This window comes from Brachionichthys hirsutus, chromosome 8 (assembly GCF_040956055.1).
Source record: "Brachionichthys hirsutus isolate HB-005 chromosome 8, CSIRO-AGI_Bhir_v1, whole genome shotgun sequence".
NCBI classification, from domain to species: domain Eukaryota; kingdom Metazoa; phylum Chordata; class Actinopteri; order Lophiiformes; family Brachionichthyidae; genus Brachionichthys; species Brachionichthys hirsutus.
In genome coordinates this window covers 2,012,865-2,031,080 of record NC_090904.1, presented here as the reverse complement: position 1 = coordinate 2,031,080, position 18,216 = coordinate 2,012,865, and the positions used below count along the sequence as shown (strand labels likewise).

Below are 18,216 nucleotides of genomic sequence, written 5' to 3'. Positions count from 1 at the left end.
AGACAACAAGTGTGTTTGCTTATCTCCAGGAGGACAATCATCAGACCGGCTGCGAATATACCGCATTTCCTCACGGACAGAAATTCAGTTCAGGCTGTGCCAAATTCTGCAACGCCACGAGAAACGTGAGAAACTGTACCATGCCGTTTTCTGGATTAACATAAAAACTGCGGAACGGTTTTCTGTAAAACTTTGTGAAGGGGAAAAACGAGAAAGAACTCATTAAATCTTGGATGTGTTTTTCTGCCATGTGTTTAACAGGTGGCAGAGTGCTGTAAAGGTTTCTATGGGGCAGACTGTAAGCCCTGCATCGGAGGGTTTCAGCATCCTTGCTACGATAAGGGAACGGTGAGTAACATGCAAACAGAGATTTGACTGAAGTCTTGTTTCTTAGCTGAACTACTTTATTCCTTTTACATCCTGCTTTCAGTGCTTTGATGGTTTAGGTGGGAACGGCTCTTGCAGCTGTCAGGCAGGCTTCAAAGGTTTTGCCTGCCACATCTGCTCAGACCCATCCAGGCATGGAGACAAGTGTGACGAAGGTAACAGCTCTTCCTTGCACCTATTATTATTATTATTATTATTATTATGTAATCACCGATCACCTATTATGTAATCATCGATTAGTATGATCATAGTATATTGATGTGTAGTACTGCTCAGCCTTGGCGTGTGTATTTGTTCTACTCTACTGTAACGTATATCGATGTGCAGTACTGCTCAGCCTTGGCGTGTGTATTTGTTTGTCTGTAACGTATATCGATGTGTAGTACTGCTCATCCTTGGCGTGTGTATTTGTTCTACTCTACTGTAACGTATATCGATGTGCAGTACTGCTCAGCCTTGGCGTGTGTATCTGTTCTACTCTACTGTAACGTATATCGATGTGCAGTACTGCTCAGCCTTGGCGTGTGTATTTGTTCGTCTGTAACGTATATCGATGTGTAGTCCTTCTGTGGCTGAGCTGTGTGTTTGTGTGTCTTCAGAGTGCCACTGTGTCCACGGGGTGTGTGATAACCGTCCAGGCAGTGGAGGTGTGTGTCGGAGAGGATCCTGCACAGAGGGGTACTCTGGAGAAAACTGTGACCGGAGGGCCACGCCCTGCAACGCTGATGGCCTGCATCAGCACTGCCACATCCACGCGTACTGCACACACACAGGACTGGATACTCAGTAAGACGCCACGGCCTTCAACACTTTGAAACACTCTCTTTACATTTTATGGATTTCATTTAAGTTAGCCTTTATCAACAAAAGCTGTTTTTGCTATTTCTTAAGTCTGATTTTTTTATTGCTTATTCCACGTTCACAGCAGAAGCTTGATGTTGTTTACATTGTGCTTCCATAGTTCCATGCTGCTCAGGTCCGTAGTAGAACAGCTGAAGATCTCAGCTGATTGTTCTCCAGTGCTGAGAAGCTGTCCAAGCAGAAGCTCAAATCAATGGTTGTTCATGAAATGATCTTTGTTTAGCTTGAGATGAGACAATTATTTGTAGAAGTCTATTGAATAAGTTGTTCCTGTTTATGCCCTGATCAGCTAGACCCGCTAGGCTAACAGCTACTACCCCGTTACAGACGACTCTGTACATCCAAGCACTCATAACAGACATGATGGCGATCTCTAATGTAGATTCACTCCAGATTTACACAAACTCAACTCCAGAACAATGCGCCTTGCAGTCTACTCTTATAAGTATGCTTTACGCACAGAGCCTCTACATGTACTTGTACTTCAGGCAAAAAGGATTACTTGAATAATTCTACTCTATCAGAGAATAGAATCAGCATCCGTGTTTCATTCAAGAGCAGAATTCAAAGCCGACAGTTCAAACAGGCAAACAAATCCAATCAGTGGCAGGCATTAAGCAGAGTCTGGGAATCAGGTAGAAAGTGGCTGCCTGTATGTAGTGTTGAGACTGACGGGGATGGAGGGGGTGAAGTTGAGTATTGTGCAGGGAGGTGGAGAAAGTCAACGCAGGAAAACACTCCAATGAATAGAATTCAGAAATGCAGTCCAAAGGCTCCACCTTTCTCCTTTGTCTGAAAGAACGTTCACATTTACCCCATCCGTCGCCATGACAACACTGCCTTAGACAGCTGTAAACTGGGGTGTGGCCCTGGATGATGTCATTCCTATCAGCAGCAGACCTTGTAGACTGCTTAATGTGAGGCATGTTTCCCCGGGAGAGGTGTCGGCGTCACGCAGCTCTGCACCCGCTCGTTTGTTTATGCTGACATGGTGATCAATAAAGACTCTCCTGATGTGTCTGTGTTGTACCAGGTGTGTGTGCAGGTCTGGATATGATGGTGACGGTCACTCCTGCACTCCCATTAACCCGTGTCTGAAGGGCAACAGAGGAGGCTGCAGCACCAACGTAAGGCTGACTGCATCCATCAATGCTGCACAAAGAATGTAAAGATGTCAAACTCGACTTGATCATTTAGGACCCTGACCTATGCGCAAGGTCATTGTAATGTTTATCACCACCACCACATACCGGTGCTTTCATCCACGGGTGTGTTGGTGATGTGGATTCAGGATCAATGTGATCTCCTTTCAAGGTGATTAAACCTTTTTAAATGGGCTGGATTGTTGGAAGGACCAATTTAGAGAAATCAAATCTAATAAAATGCCCAATTATGGAACTTGGTTCATGGTGGACGCCTCGAATCCCTTTAATATTAAGATAAAATGCAATAAAGGAATCCAAACGAAAAACACCAGAGCAATCTTTGAAAGACGAACCTGACTCAAAGCCTTTCTTCCTGTCCCTCTACAGGCAGAGTGTGTATATGTGGGTCCGGGTAATGCATCGTGTGTGTGTGGTGAGGGTTGGACAGGTGACGGAAAGGTGTGTGTGGAGATCAATAACTGTCAGCTGGCTAGTCGAGGGGGCTGCAGCCCAAACGCTGACTGTACCCACATCGGACCTGGACAGGTCAGTTAATAAAAATGAATGATTAATGATTAAAGACCAGGTCCCAGTGTCTTACTCTCTGTCTCTATTCATGAATCGTAATCTGGACGTAAATGTTGTCTGCATGTCCACAGAGTGCGTGCGTCTGTAAAAGAGGCTACATGGGGGATGGCATCGTGTGTGACCTTGTTAACCCCTGCCTGGACAACAATGGAGGCTGCCATTACCTGGTAAACACAAGTTACAAGCTGCACCAACGCTCGAGAGATCAGGGATCAAAAAACATTCCGGAATTCAAACCAATGCAAACTTTCAATATGCATTCATTTACACAGCTTCATGCAGTTTATACATTACTTCAGTGAAGGGGGACAGTGAAGTTACAAGGAATAGACGTAAAGAAGGTAGAGGACTTCAGGTACCTGAACAGAGCAGAGTGATGGAGAGAATGTGGAATGGAGGTGAAGAATTGTGTGCAGGCAGGCTGGAACGGGTGGAGGAAAGTATCAGGTGTGCTCTGTGATAGGAGAGGGTCAGTTAGGATGAAGGGAAAGGTCTACAAGACATGATGGACGGCTTAGAGACAGCGGCTCTGAGGAAAAGCCAGGAGGCGGAGCTAGAAGTGGAGGAGATGAAGATGCTGAGGTTCTCCTTGGGAGGGACCAGGTTGGACAGGATTAGATATGAGACAATAAGAGGGACAGTGAAGGTTAGACGTTTTGGAGACAAGGTCAGAGAGACCAGACTTTGATGGTCTGGACATGTCCAGAGGAGAGACGGGGACTATATCGGTAGAAGGATGCTGAGGATGGGACTGCCAGGGAACAGGACTAGAGGACGACCCAGGAGGAGATACATGGACGTAGTGAGGGAAGACGATGCAAAGGACAGGGTGAAGTGGAGAACGTTGATTTTCTGTGGCGACCCCTCACGGGACAAGAAGGAAGAAAAGTAATAAGATGGAGGAGAACACAAAGACCGGGTTGTTTAACCACCTGTCCTTGTTTCAAACAGTAATATGATAATTTACAAGACGTGAAAATTCCGTCAGAGTTGACTGATACGTCTGCTTCGGCTTGTGATCTTCTCCGTCTCTGGGTTTGCTTCATCTTTGCTTGTGTTTGTGAGAACAGACGTTCTTATTGTTTGTGACTGCTGTGATCTCAGAGGGTTAGATGTCCCTCAGCTCTCAGCCCTTTCTGCTCTCCTCTCAGGCAAAGTGTGAGCAGGATGCAGGCAGACGTCTCAACTGTTCCTGTCCTGATGGCTACGGAGGAGACGGAACTGTCTGCTATGGATCAATACTGGAGGTGAATTTACAGATCACAATGTCCCCTGCAGCATGCTCCTTCCGTTCTTCTCTGTGAACTCTGTTTGGTAACCACGTCATCCCCATTAGATCCTGGACCTTTAACATTTACGCTGGAGTCTCTGGTTCAAAATGCATTCTTAAATTATTTGAATTGAAAATGGAAAATGCACGTCCAGAATCTAATGTGACCACGGAGACGTTGTCTCGCTCTTTAGCTGAGGACAGACATCATGGTTAGCTATTATTATTAATCACAGTTAGCCTTTGATGTAAGATGATCGGTGTTTGTCATTTCAGCTACAAGTCCGAGCTTCTTTTGTTCGCTTTGCAACTCATTCATCTGAATCGCTAATGTGTATCAGATCCTCTAAATACATCACAACTCTGTTTGTGTGTGTTTGTAGGAGTTGGATGTGAACCCCAAACTGTTGAAGTTCTACTCTCTGACACATGTACGTATGAAGCTATAAATCTATAGTTAGAAAATGCTTCTTTTTGATGATTCAGTCCATCACAAGCTACACATTTGTGTAGGATGCTTTAATTCTTAATATTCTTTGTAATTACTTTGATACCGCTTAGGATTAGCATGATGCTATTTATGGGACACTAGTAATTCTTGAGATCTCGGATGTTCCCGTCGTTTAAATCCTGCTGGGGTAATTATAATTCTGCTCAGTGCTTTGTGTGTCTTTAGAAATACCGGCACTTCCCCGACCATCTGAGTGGGAACCTCACAGTGCTCGTGCCGTCCGAAGAAGCCTTGAGGAACCTGACTTTGTCGACTTCCCCTTTCTGGACCTCCAGACACCGCCTAACCCACTTCCTGTGGTCAGTCGTGCGTTTGCCCCATGCGTTTGCCCCGTGTGTGTGTCGTGATCAGCCGATAACATCATGTCTGCTTGTGCTGGGTTTTTTATATTCTTTTTATCCAATCCTCTTTATTTATATAGCACATTTAAAAAGAACAGAGCTGAAATCAAAGTGCTGTACAAACAACAAACAAATCACAATCACACAACAAACAAAGAATAAAACAAAGGTCGGACTCGATTTTGGATTCTGTAGTTGGTATCTAGGCAACAGCTCATCAGACCAGGCTACAGTCAGTGGTGTGCACCACTGAAAGCGGTCCAGTAGTGTTCAACCAGATCAGAGTGCGCATGGCTACACCAACATCACACATGCAGGACCAGCACCGGCACACAGAAAGAACTGGATCCGTGGGAATCGCAGGATCCTTCCATTGTAAAATCATTTGATTTGAGCCATAATGACAAAAATCGCAGAGAAACGGTGGCAAATGAAAGGGTCTGGTGCAAAGAGCAAAATGAGATGCGCTATCACTTTAAGAGGAAACTGGTTTTCTTTCATAAGAAGATAAAAAGAGACATCCGGGCCTTGAAAATGATCTGGAATGGCTGGATTTTCCTGACTGACACGTGCTCCTTTGGATAGATAGACAGTCTCTCGCCCCCCCCCCCCCCCCCCCCCCGTCTCCCAGAGGCATCTGTTTTCACTGAACTACAACTGTTTCCTCTTTTCTTCCTGGTGGATGCAGGGCCCACTTCCTCCCAGGGATCTACTCTGTGGAAGATCTTTCCACACTAGTGGGCCATAAGCTCCCCACCATGAGCCCCACCACCACCTGGGAGATCAGTAGCAACAACGGGGTAATTATGAATGCCAAGTCTAAATGCACATCAGTTGAAAAGGGGATATATGTTCTTTGAAATGCAGGCTGTAACAGACGCAGAAATGCAAAGGTCACAGGAAATCTGTTTGAGCGACAATAGCATATCAATCTGGCCAAAATCTCTGCAGGACCCGATGAAAAATGGGTCAGTTCAAAATATGAGAAGCAGAATGGGCATCTGATCAGACAGCGAGTTGGTCACATTGAACATTTACAAGAGCGCTGCATACTAAATTTCAGTGTGCATGTATTGTGCACTATAACGATTACGGGGAGGGAAGGGAACAGAAGAGCATGATTACGACTGAATGAAAGGTCATAACATCTGCAGTTATTATGAGGTTATATTAACACAATATTTATATTAATTCAGTGCAATGGTTTTCCTGAAAGTGACATCAGCACAAAGTGTCCTCTATCACACTGTATCGAGAGTTTCGAGTCGTTTTCCTCCAGGGAATCAGCGTTGGAACCGCCACCATCATCACCCCCAACCTGCCGGCGCTCAACGGCTACATCCACATCATAGACCAGGTGAGACTCAGCCTCTCATGAGCCAAGAAGGGAAAACACCAAGCTCGGGATTAGCCCACCTGAGATAGAGACTCTATCGGTTCCGGCCACCAGCTCGTAAATCAGAATGGACGGGGGTCGGGGGGGCGAAAGGCAGGTTCACACATTGACAACCACTCACACACACCCACGCACTCACACACATTCTCACACACGGCAGACATTTTGGTGTAATCAGTTCACCTGAGCTTAACACACCATTGACGTTGTGGTCACAGTTTTTTATTTCATATATTTCAGGCTCTTGTCTTTTAATCTAAGGTTCTTGGCCTCTATGTGCCGAAGCAGTTTTGAAGGCTTCATTTTCACAAAATTACGGCCTTATTTTGAGTAACGTATCACGGGAACAAGAAAATTCACAGCCGAATATTACGTTCGAGAACATTTTGTTGGTTTTTCAAAATAAAACGCCTGCCAGACGTGAATTGTCAATACAACGGAATTTATCAAAATGATTTATTCTTTCAATGCTGCCCGAAAGCAAATGTCTCACGGACCGGTACCGGTCGTGAGTATGGGTGGTTGTAACTCGGAAAGTAGCTGTTCTTTATCCAGATGGTGATGATATAGAAAAGGGTTCATCCTCTGGAGGTAATGAACATCAACATTATCAGGCCTAGAGAACAGATGCAGAGTGTTATATCTTAGCTTGTTGTTTCTTCTATAACCATTACTCTGTTTTTTGGCAACCTCTTTGGATGTGTTCAGATTTTGGCCCCGTCCCAGTCTGACCTCCCCCCTGAGCCCCCTTCCTTGATGGCCTTCCTGAACTCCTCCTCTAACTTCACTCTGTTTAGACAGTATGGTCTGGTGAGATACCTGTCTGTCTGTCTGTCTGTCTGTCCGAACTTAGTATTTTAAGTGTGCTTTTAGGCATGTTTTAATTTGTGTATGTGTGTGTGTGTGTGTGTGTTTAAAGATGTACAATCTGTCAAATAATCTGGGAGGGGATGATTTCACCCTCCTGCTACCAACAGATGATGCGATCAGGCAGCACCTCAGCAGGACAAGCTCCGCCCTCCTGGTAGGTCCAGATGATGAGCTCTATTTTCCAGAACAAAAAGAGAACGACAAATGGGAGAAACCGCGACCTTGCATTTTTATTGTGCTATCTTTCCATTAATGCTCATTAGCATCTACATAGAACCAGTTTATATGTGGTCAATTCGATTTTAGGTTTTGAAATGTATTGGCGGCATTTTTAGCCCATAAATATCCATAAATTAGCCGCATTGTTGTAAAACCCACAGGGAACAAAGCGTGTGAACAAAGCATGTGTTTTATCGTCCGGATATGAGGACGATAAAAAGGATGCTGTGGGAAGTGGTCTCAAAGGCTGCTGAAAGGCACGCAGAAGGACCAGGGATGCCCTGAGGAGGGCATCGTAAATCTAAAATGGAGCTCTTATGAATGGGATTAAAACGAGACAGACATTTTTCATAGCCATTATTGTGAGACATTAGAGAATGGGCTTGTTAAATAAAGGCTTTGGTTTCTAGAATTTTAGAGTGAAAAGACAGGTTGGAAATAGGACCTTGTTGAGGTCTGTAAGATGTTGGAGACCATTGTTATATTGGCCACCAAGATTTGTCGACTGATTTAACGTTGTGACATGAAATGGCAGGAGGTAGTTTGATTTTGGATAAAGTGAAGTGGACAGCAAAATAGATTAATCTGTGGTCAGAGATGGGGAGATTAGCATCGTGGCATCGCAGAGTAGGAATACCATCATAACAGAGTCCAGAATATGGTCTTTAGAGTGGGTAGGAAAACCAGCATACTGTAATGGGCCAAAGCTCTACAAGCCTCGGCGAGAGGAATACTGGGATTTTTGGGATCATTGAAATCCCTCATTGGGATTATATTTGGGCAGAGTGAAGAGGTGTTGAAGAGTGATGTTTTCAGCCTCAACCTAAAGCGCTCTGATTGGTAGTTGCTTTGATTAGTTTTATCAGCATGGGGTCCTATCTGAACGGCAACAGCTCAGATTATTTTGGGGATTATGCGTAAAGGAAAGTGATTCATTTTGTTCTGTTCTTCTGATTGCCTCTCTGTTCAGAGCTCTGATATGATCAAATACCACGTGATTGCCAATGAGCTGCTGTTTCCTGACGATCTGTTGGATGGCATGCTGAAGAGCACAATGCTGGGCGCCGACTACCAGGTCCAGTTCCACTTGAACCGCAACAACGAGGTAACCGTGGCTCACCTGAAGACCGGACTCTGGGGACGAGTGATGGAACCGCATTGTTGAGAAATGACATCTTCCATTGCCTTCCTGTCAACAATTGAAGCATTCTAAAATCTATTGTGATGATTGATCACTGGCAGATGAGACGTGTTTGGGTGGTAGAAAAGCTTCATAGCCATGAGATCAAACGGCACATTGTCCTTCTGTCTCCCAGACGGCAGTGAATGACATCGCCCTCGACAGGAGTTTCACTGAGACCCAAAATGGCATCATCAGAGTTATTCCTCAGGTCCTCACAATTCAACGCAACAGATGCCGCAAACAGGTCACCACGGAGGTCAAGGTAAGGGTGGACAGATTGACAGGTGGACAGCTGTCCTGGTGGGCCAACCCTTCAATCCCGCTCTCTGTCCTTGTGTTTTTAGGGAAGGTGCACCGACTGCGATGGACCGCCTCGATGCCTGTTTACCTTCAAACCAGTAAGAGTGCTACGAGTTTGCTGGGATAAGAAACACTTCATCCAGAAACACGATCTTTGGCCTCACAAGAGAATTCAGAGTTAAATCGTCTACTAAATGTACTGTTTATATTTGAAGCATTAGTGAGTTGCGGTAGATAGTCACTGAACATTGTCCACCCAGGTATACTGTCTGAGCAGGTTGATTCGCTTTACAGTCTCTGCAAGATCTCAGATTTTGTTTATTTTGTGCTTCTAACATCTTTTCCTGCAGATCCGAGAACGCTTTCTGGCTAACATGCGGCCCAATTGTAAATACAGAAAGCGAGTGGGAAGCAGGAGGAAGTCGGTGCCAGGATGTGTCATCAAATGCCTTCGCTTTTTGAAGGTCTGCTAACAGTAATTCCAGCAATACTTATTCTCAAAAATACTTGTACTTAACCTGGAGTAATCTCAAATCAGGAAATGTGTTCCATCTCAGTCAGGAGGTGCTCTACGGTTGTCGTAGTTAATACTAGCTACTACTGAATAGATGTTATCTGCTAACTCGGATCACTTGTTGCAGTTCTGACTGTTATGGTATATTCTGAGATGAGTGTAGAGATTAGTTTAGGTTTGTGTAAGATTATGGATTGTTTGTTTATTTGGAGGACATCTTCAGTTTTATTTTATTGTCTGAACACTTTCTGCTCGTCTAGTGTGTGTTTTTGTCCTCTAGTGGGATATCATATTTGAGTAACAAAAATCAAACCAGTAATTCAGCAATATTGCAGATCCCGAGTCTGGAAAGGGCATACGATGATAATACTGACACTGTCCTGCAGGATCTTTCCTGTTGCCCTGGTTACTATGGTCATGAGTGCTTCAAGTGCCCTGGACAGGTTGGCAGCTCATGCTCCAATCATGGGGAGTGTCAAGATGGTAACCATGGCAATGGGGAGTGCCATTGCTATGAGGGTTATCATGGCACTGCATGCGAGGACTGTGAGCCAGGACGATATGGAGTCAACTGCACCTCTGGTAAGGACCATGTTCATCCCAACAAAAGACCATCCTGGAGCAGGAATTCAATATCACGTTTAAAAAAAGAAAAAGGTGTTACAAAACGTGTGAGCAAAGAATTCAAACCTTACCAAGCCCCTTTGTGATAGACACTGAAATCTTTACCGTCTGTGTAGCTTCTCAGTCATCCAGGTCAAGGTAAATCATGAAAAGCAAAAACACAAGAATCAACTGGACTTGTTCAAGTTAAATTGAAGATGTTTCACCATCATCCAAAAGGCTTCTTCAGTTCTGAGAGACTGGTAGAGACTCTGGACACTTATATTCCTGTTGGAGGGTCCAGATACTTAGGAGACGTAGGAGAAGATACATGGACGTACATGGCAATATAAAATGTCGTCCATACACTGTTATACCTTATTTGGTGATACAAGATCAAAATTATCCCAAACCCTTGAATGGCTCTCCCCCCCCCCCTCTCTCTCTGTATTTCAGAGTGTGTTTGTGAAAATGGAAAGTGTGAGGACGGATTGGCAGGAAGTGGTAGGTGTGTGTGTAATAAAGGTTGGAAAGGAGCTTCTTGCTCTGTAGGTAAGAAACACATGCATGTACAATGAATATTTAAAAAGACTCAATGTTGTGTTTAACTGAACTCTTGATATAGATTTGCGTGTGTGTCTCAGAGATTAAGGATGACGCCTGTGATGGTGTATGTGATGAAGATGCCAAGTAAGTGCCTACAGCTGGTGTGTGTGTGTGTGTGTATGTCTGGATCAAAACCTCAACTCGTTAATGTGACAACTGTAAATACACAAGAGCATTGATAAGATAGCACCCATAACAGCTGTTTGGGTCAGAGCCCGTACAGAACCTTGGATGAAGGGGGAAATATTGAATGTCATCAAGCTCAGAAACAAATATTACTCTGAGTACAGAAAAACCAACAACGAGGAACTACTTGAAAAAAGCAGAAAACTACGCAATGTGGTTAACAAAATGATAAAAAATGGCAAAAAGAATTTCTTAAATGGGAACATTGAGGCAAACAAAAGCAACCCACAAAAACTGTGGGAGGCCCTAAAACAATTAGTCTGCAGCAATAGACTCCAAAAAAAACCCCAGTAATATCTGCATTAATTCAAGTGGTTCACTCCAGACCGACTATGGCAACTAAGGTGATTAAAAAAGTCAATCAAAGAACAAGATCTTTGGGCAGAATGTCTACCTTTGTCAACAAAAGTGCTCTCCGGACTCTTGCTGGAGCCCTCGTTCAGCCCCTTTTTGACTATGCTAGCACCTCCTGCTATTCCAACATCAAAGTGTCCCTGAAAACCAAGCTCCAAACTTTCCAAAATAAACTCATTCGGCTACTTCTCAATCTGGGGCCCATGACCCACCATCTTCCTAGCCATTTTTCTAGCCTAAAATGGCTCAGGGTAGAAGACACGGTTGAACAACTCACAATGGGATTGACATTTAAAATAGTCAATGCAGCTCTGCCCTCAGTCCCCTCAATCCCTGCATACCTGAATAAACACCTCCAAAGATTTAGTGACACCCACAGCCACAACACTAGAGGGAGCTCAAACAACAACCTGATTACCCCCTCCTATAAGACTAACATGGGTAAATCATCTTTTTACAATACTGCCCCCTGAGGGTGGAACTGTTTGACTCCTGCCCTCAAAACATGCACCTCTTTGGCCTCCTTCAAAACGGCCCTAAAAATACACCTTTCAGGGGGGGCAGAAATGGAGATAGTCATCATGACTCTCTCCGGATCAACTCCCCCCCTCCCTTTTTTGTCCACCTACGTTGCACATATTAAGTGTCTTTGTAATTTATTTTTATTTTATTGTTATTTTGCATCAATTGAGTAATTTAATTTTGGTTTTACTTTTATTTGTACTGTAATACATGCTACCCTAACATTCTATCTAATAAATATATTCATTCATTCAAAGAACTTGACAAATACATCTTGGAGACAGATGTACAGTAGCATGTTTGCTCTGCACAGAGAGGTTGTTGCTGATAAAAATGTTTCAGACAGTCCAGGCTTCAGCCTCAGTGGAGACGTCCCACATAGACACTCATGCCTGTCTCCTCTGCTGCAGCTGCGTGACAGGACCCAATGGTTCTTCTGCCACTTGTGTCTGTGTGGCCGGATATGAAGGCAACGGAACCTACTGCAAAGGTAGAAATACACACACGGACACAAACTTGTACGCACATCAAGCCCGATGACCCTGACCCGCTGTTGTCCATCAGAGCTGGACATATGCAGCTGGTCAAATGGCGGCTGTTCGGAGTTTGCCACCTGCACCATGGTGTCAGCTGGAGAGAGAACCTGCACCTGTGAAGACGGGTACACTGGAGACGGGGTCGTCTGCCTGGGTGTGTAGACCAACCACACCTAGATCTCAAGATTAGGAATAGAATTCTAGATTTATTCAATGTAACACAATGTTAAATATTTAAAATGCATTGATTAGAAGCATTAAAGGTTACTGAAGGTGGAGCCGCTAAGTTGTTTGAGTGAGATTATTATTAACACAGATATTTTGTATATCTTTTAAATCCCTCTGTTCCAGGATCAGTTTCTCTGGTAGCTCTTTTAATCTGTCAGACGTACGATTTAGTGCTCATTTATTTCTTGCTAATCTATTCCTACCTGTCGAGGCTAACATCAGATTCTATACAGCAGTGGCCCTAATCTATAATGCTATTGACAATGGCTCTGTGCAGTCAGCGAGGCTGAACGGATTATCTGCTGTGCTTCCTGTCGACAGTCCTGCGCTAAACTCTCCATGCAGCTATTTGAGGAGGCCTTTTTCTCTTTCTCAGCAAATGTTTTTGAGAACTTTGCACCGCTGTAAGATTCATTGTGTTCCAACCACTGTCTTGGTGATTGTTGCCGGGGAGAGTCCAGGCTAGCTGGGACGTTTCGTGTGATGGGCTGGAGAGCCAGTTTGATTCAGTAGAACGGTGACTTGTGCTGCAAGCACGGATGATTTAGAGACTGCAGATTTTCCGGGTACAGGAGTACCTGTTGCAGTAGTATGACAGTGTCGCTGTAACCGTGATGTGCTGTGCACTAATGCGTGTGCTAATGGCCTCCTGCTTTGGTCGCCTGTTGTGGATGACTGGCCTGGTGCTTAGGTTTCCTCCTGTTTCTGCGGACGCCTTCAAAGTGCCTACTTTGAGAGCTGCTGTGGCTGGCCCTGCTTCTGCACATCACCTTTGTGGGTGTCGTAGCAAAAGCGTGCATGTAGAAAGTTCTAGCCGCATTCGGACATGGTCAAAATGGGCTTGTTTTAGACACGGTGATCTCGGTTTCCTTGCCGAGTCCAGCCATTGGCCCGTGATGAGTAATGCATCAGCACAAAAAGCGTTTTAAATGTCTGTAAAGATAAAGTTCAAATCTGTGTGTTTGCAGAGATGGATGGATGCTTGGTGAAAAACGGAGGATGCCACATGTCAGCAGACTGTATCAGAACCGGCCCAAACACTGTGAGACACTATTTGTGACACACATTTGTGTGTTTGATTTTATGACACAATCTCATGTGAATAAAATATGTAGTTTGTTTGTTCCAACGTCCGACTAAAATATGTTGACCGGTTTTTGAGCGGGGAGAGGGAAGTCTGGGCTTCCTGCTTGGGATGCTGCCCCCCCCCCGACCCGTCCCCCCGACCCGTCCCCCCGACCCGTCCCCGGATAAAGCGGATGAATATGAATGGATGGTCAATATATATGAGTGTTTGGTCAATATTCTCAAACTTCACATTATATATATATATATATATAATAATTTCCTGAACGGTTTGCCATAGTGTGTGTGTGCACATATATACATATGTATTCTTTTAAAATCTTTGACTGTATCTTTGTGTGTGTTGCCTACATTGTCTTATCATATTTTAATACTGGGCTGAGCCAATAGAGCGACATTTCTTTCTGTATGCAGCTTGTTGTGTATCTGGATGTGTATAAATCTAAATACTTGCTTCACCTCCAACATCTTCACTCAGGATTAAGCTGTTTTAATTTCTCATCCCAGCAAGGAACTACTTCCAATGTTGTGCTGACTGTTTTCTCTGTTGTCTCCAGACATCCTGCGTCTGTCGGTTCGGTTTTCAAGGATCAGGCCGGTTCTGCCTCCCCGTTAACCCCTGCAGGAACGTATGTACATGTGCTGCTTTGCTGACATACTGTATTCCTTAAACAGAAATTAGAAGTGAACATGGAAATATTGAATCCATTGCAGTCATTCTCTTGTTTTACCACATTAAGACATGCAGGTAGAACGACGTGAACACAAATCTAGCTTTCTTCCATTGGCAATAATAAAGCAAGGAAGACGTACAGAAGAGGCCAAAGAGGTGCATGTTTCGAGGGCAAGAGTCAAACAGTTCCACCCTTGGGGGGCAGTATTGTAAAAAGATGATTTACCCATGTTAGTCTTATAGGAGGGTGTAATCAGGTTGTTGTTTGATTTATTGGGAGCCATAATGAAGGTAAATAAAGGGCGGCAGGCTGTTGGTTCCGGGTTCCATCCCGATCTGCGTGGGCTTTCTCCAGCTTCTCCGTCGTGTGTGTGTGAGTGGTTGTCTGTCTCTGTGTGGTCCCACGATGCACTGGTGACACATTGGGGGTGTACCCTGCCTCTTGTCCGTAGTCACCTGTGATAAGGTCCAGCATTCAAGTCAGAATGTGTTCCTTCATTGTGACGGCAAACGGAATCTTTCATAAAGCGTTCGTTCGACTCCGTTGAACTCGATGTGTTTAGTCTGTTATCTCAGCACAGCTGCTGGCATGTTGGCCGCATGTGAACCACAAAGCTGGAAGGCAGCAGAAACGGTCCGAACCCATAGCTGCACCTCCGGACACGCTAGCGCACGTTTCCTGTGTTGCTAGGATGGAACCCGGAGACAAACCCACAGACATGAACAATGCTTTTGACATGTGTGTGTGTGTGTGTGTGCGTGTGTGGGTGCGTGTGTGTGTGCAGGACAATGGTGGCTGCAGTAAGTATGCTCTCTGTCAGTATAGGGGTCAGGGCCAACGGAACTGCACCTGCAGACGAGGCCATGTGGGCGATGGCTTTGATTGTCGTGGAAGCACTGTCAACGTGAGTCACGTGACCTTTGACTTCCTTGATCCTCTGACCCCTCCCTGCCATTTGTCCCCCCCCTTCTTAATAAGATATCTGTTTATATTACAGGAGATTTTTCGACAGCCAGAAAATATCTTCCTTCATCAAATGCTAGCTGTGAGTCATGCTAACACACACACAATGAATGCAACCAGCTACACCGTGGTTTAGTCTTCTCATTTCTCGGTTTCCAGGTGCTCATGCTAATAATCTGGGATGTTAGATGTCTAGCGTTTGATTGACTATCAGTAGATGCCCCCGGTTCACTGCATGACTTGTCTCTGCTGACTTTGTGTTTCTCAGAAGTCTCGTAATCTCTATGGTGATGGGCCCTTCACCGTCTTCGTGCCGGCAGCGGAGGGCAACAACTACTCCACTGTGTGTAAAAGACCTCCTGTTTGTGTATTAGCTAATAACATTAATATGACTGGTTTTTAATCATTGGTTTAAGCTGAGCCACAATATGAACCCTGTCCTCCATTAGCTGAAGGAGTGCTAACTCCCGTCACTCTACAGGCGCGTTAGCAGGATGCGTGTCGTCGACTCCGGTGGTGACAGAAACACAGAACTTGAAGGGTTTGTTATATATATAGTATAGTTTATATAGTATAGCGTCCGTCAATAGAAACTTTTAAAACATTGTTGGTGACATTATGCTGATCAAATATTTGTACGTGTCTGTCAGGGAGGAAGGGGTTAACCATGCTGGACTTGACTGATGCCCAATGTACTGCTCTTGCTGTTGTGTTTGTGTGCTTTCATAGATCCCCGAATGGCACCAGTCAGGGCATCTTATTGACCTGGCTCACTTCCACGTTGTTTCATGTGAGACTTTGACTTTGAACGACCTCAAAACCACCAAGATGGCCGTGTCAATGTCAGGACACATGCTGCACTTCAGCTTGAAGGAGGTAGCACATGCATGCGAACACATGTTGACCCGATGGGACCGAATATAAATCATTGCTTTCGTCTGTGTTTACTAAAAAAACATTTTTTATTCAAAGATTCACTGTGTGAAAGTCTGTTTGTGTCTCAGTAGTAACTGCTGCATCCTGAAGTGTGTCTTGGTGTGATTTTAAGTGCATTTAATCTCAGGGGCTTTAACATGGTGCAAGCTGTCACGATACGCTCGGCAAACCGATGTGTGTCATCTTTAATCAATCAAAAGAACACAAAACTAACTAGCAAAGCCCTAACTAGCAGAGCACATACCTCCGCCAAGCAGCTCATTTCCCTCCTAACTGGATGTACACCGTCCACATGGTGATCTGGATCAGCACCAGGAAGTTCTAGATGGTTCTTGGTATCTTTATACATCAAACGCTAAAACTAAAAGTGAGTCAGAGCTGATTTTTAACAGATTTTTGATTCCATAAATGGGTTTAATATTTGTTCCTGACCTCATTCTGGATCAGAACCAGAAGCCATGTTTCATGATGGTTCATATCAGAACCCTTTGTGATTGGGATTTTTGGTGAGTGAATTGAATTCATATTTTACAAGATAGGATTTTTTGAAAAAGACTCCATTATAAGTAAATGGGAAAATCCAGATGTTTTAGTATCCAGACGGCAATCCGGATCGCTCTCAGAATTTAATAGGATCTAAGTTAGACCAAGACCCATCTTCACATTTTAATTCATCCCGATCCATCCAGCAGTTGCACCTGCTAACAATCAGACAAGCAGAACCTCCTGGTTGGAGGTAATTAGTCTGTCAACCAAAAACAGAGTGATGAATCAGCGTCCTGTCACTTCTCTCCATCTCATCTTTATTTCTACGTTTCTGCCACGCCTCACCTGGTCCTCACCTGTCTCTCCATGCCTGCAGGGTTCAGTATGGGTCAACAACAGATCAAAGATCGTGAAGAGTGATTACATCACATCTAACGGCATCATTCACCACATCGACGTCCTGCTGACTCCATACAGGCTGCAGACGAAGCCAGCTCTCCAGTATAGGATGGTGCATGAAGTGAATGAACACTGGGTGAATGCTCAGTCTTCAGACGGACCATGTAACCTCTCAAACGCTCTCTATTTAGGTGAACTTCACATCAGCAGCTCTGTATTACGGCTACAGCCTCTTCTACAAACTTGTGGAGGTAATAACAACACAAAACATTAATGACCTGAGTGTCAATGCATCAGCTGCAGCTCCTCGTTTGCGTTTTCCTCCTACGCATTCCTTCACCTACTATGCACGCCAAAATACAAACATTCCCATAATGGCAAACAACTGAAAGTCTTTATAATAGACCTCACTCTTAGTTTCATGTCCATAAGACTATGCTTGGGATTGTACGCTGCTCCAACAGCCCATGGCAACAAAGACTGATGCCGGGTGATGACCCTGTGGGAATTTCTGACAGACAAACACACAAACAGACAAACAGACCCAATTGCTATACCCTCGCCTCCCCTTCGGTGAGGGTAACTAGTCCAAATGCGAGTTTGGACAATTGTCCACCTAATTTCTGGGCCATCATGTCACGGCAAAAGTGTGATTAAATGGATTTAAAACCTTTGTCCAGTCCTGTACATGAATCCAATCCTAAGCTCCAGATAAATGCCTGTTTACATGCCTACAGTTAAATGAATGTAACTACGTGTTGTAGGGAATTTCCGTATTAGATGGGATTCCACAACGTAATTACATGCCGACACCACAACAGGAACGCACCACATTTATGTTGCTATTGCTGTGACTGATTTCCATTGAACGTCTCACAACAGTGACATCACACAACACAGATAAACATGGGCTTAGATTGGCTGGGGCAAAGTCCCGCCTTCAGGGGATAGAATGACGTGTTGACGAAGCAGGAAGTGTCTTCATTCCGCCATGAGGCACCCACGAGAAGCGTGGTGGAATTCAGCGCTGATATCTAAACTAACTGTACTGA

General features: G+C 44.5%; 1 protein-coding gene across 1 annotated transcript in view; it reads left to right on the top strand.

Annotated features, from left to right (window-relative positions):
* The window catches only part of stab1 (stabilin 1), a 41,823-nt gene that overhangs the window by 10,314 nt on the left and 13,293 nt on the right, over window positions 1-18,216 (top strand). Inside the window, exons 20-50 of the mRNA XM_068742286.1 lie at window positions 33-125; window positions 262-348; window positions 431-542; window positions 987-1,173; window positions 2,282-2,375; window positions 2,781-2,939; window positions 3,053-3,148; window positions 4,133-4,228; window positions 4,635-4,682; window positions 4,928-5,061; window positions 5,792-5,903; window positions 6,383-6,460; window positions 7,208-7,309; window positions 7,419-7,523; window positions 8,559-8,693; window positions 8,905-9,033; window positions 9,116-9,169; window positions 9,422-9,535; window positions 9,972-10,167; window positions 10,645-10,740; window positions 10,833-10,878; window positions 12,267-12,346; window positions 12,421-12,546; window positions 13,589-13,662; window positions 14,264-14,335; window positions 15,165-15,284; window positions 15,378-15,425; window positions 15,612-15,686; window positions 16,073-16,219; window positions 17,142-17,276; window positions 17,356-17,415. Coding sequence (XP_068598387.1) covers window positions 33-125; window positions 262-348; window positions 431-542; window positions 987-1,173; window positions 2,282-2,375; window positions 2,781-2,939; window positions 3,053-3,148; window positions 4,133-4,228; window positions 4,635-4,682; window positions 4,928-5,061; window positions 5,792-5,903; window positions 6,383-6,460; window positions 7,208-7,309; window positions 7,419-7,523; window positions 8,559-8,693; window positions 8,905-9,033; window positions 9,116-9,169; window positions 9,422-9,535; window positions 9,972-10,167; window positions 10,645-10,740; window positions 10,833-10,878; window positions 12,267-12,346; window positions 12,421-12,546; window positions 13,589-13,662; window positions 14,264-14,335; window positions 15,165-15,284; window positions 15,378-15,425; window positions 15,612-15,686; window positions 16,073-16,219; window positions 17,142-17,276; window positions 17,356-17,415 — 3,210 coding nt within the window. The remainder of the gene's footprint in view (window positions 1-32; window positions 126-261; window positions 349-430; window positions 543-986; window positions 1,174-2,281; window positions 2,376-2,780; window positions 2,940-3,052; window positions 3,149-4,132; window positions 4,229-4,634; window positions 4,683-4,927; window positions 5,062-5,791; window positions 5,904-6,382; window positions 6,461-7,207; window positions 7,310-7,418; window positions 7,524-8,558; window positions 8,694-8,904; window positions 9,034-9,115; window positions 9,170-9,421; window positions 9,536-9,971; window positions 10,168-10,644; window positions 10,741-10,832; window positions 10,879-12,266; window positions 12,347-12,420; window positions 12,547-13,588; window positions 13,663-14,263; window positions 14,336-15,164; window positions 15,285-15,377; window positions 15,426-15,611; window positions 15,687-16,072; window positions 16,220-17,141; window positions 17,277-17,355; window positions 17,416-18,216) is intronic.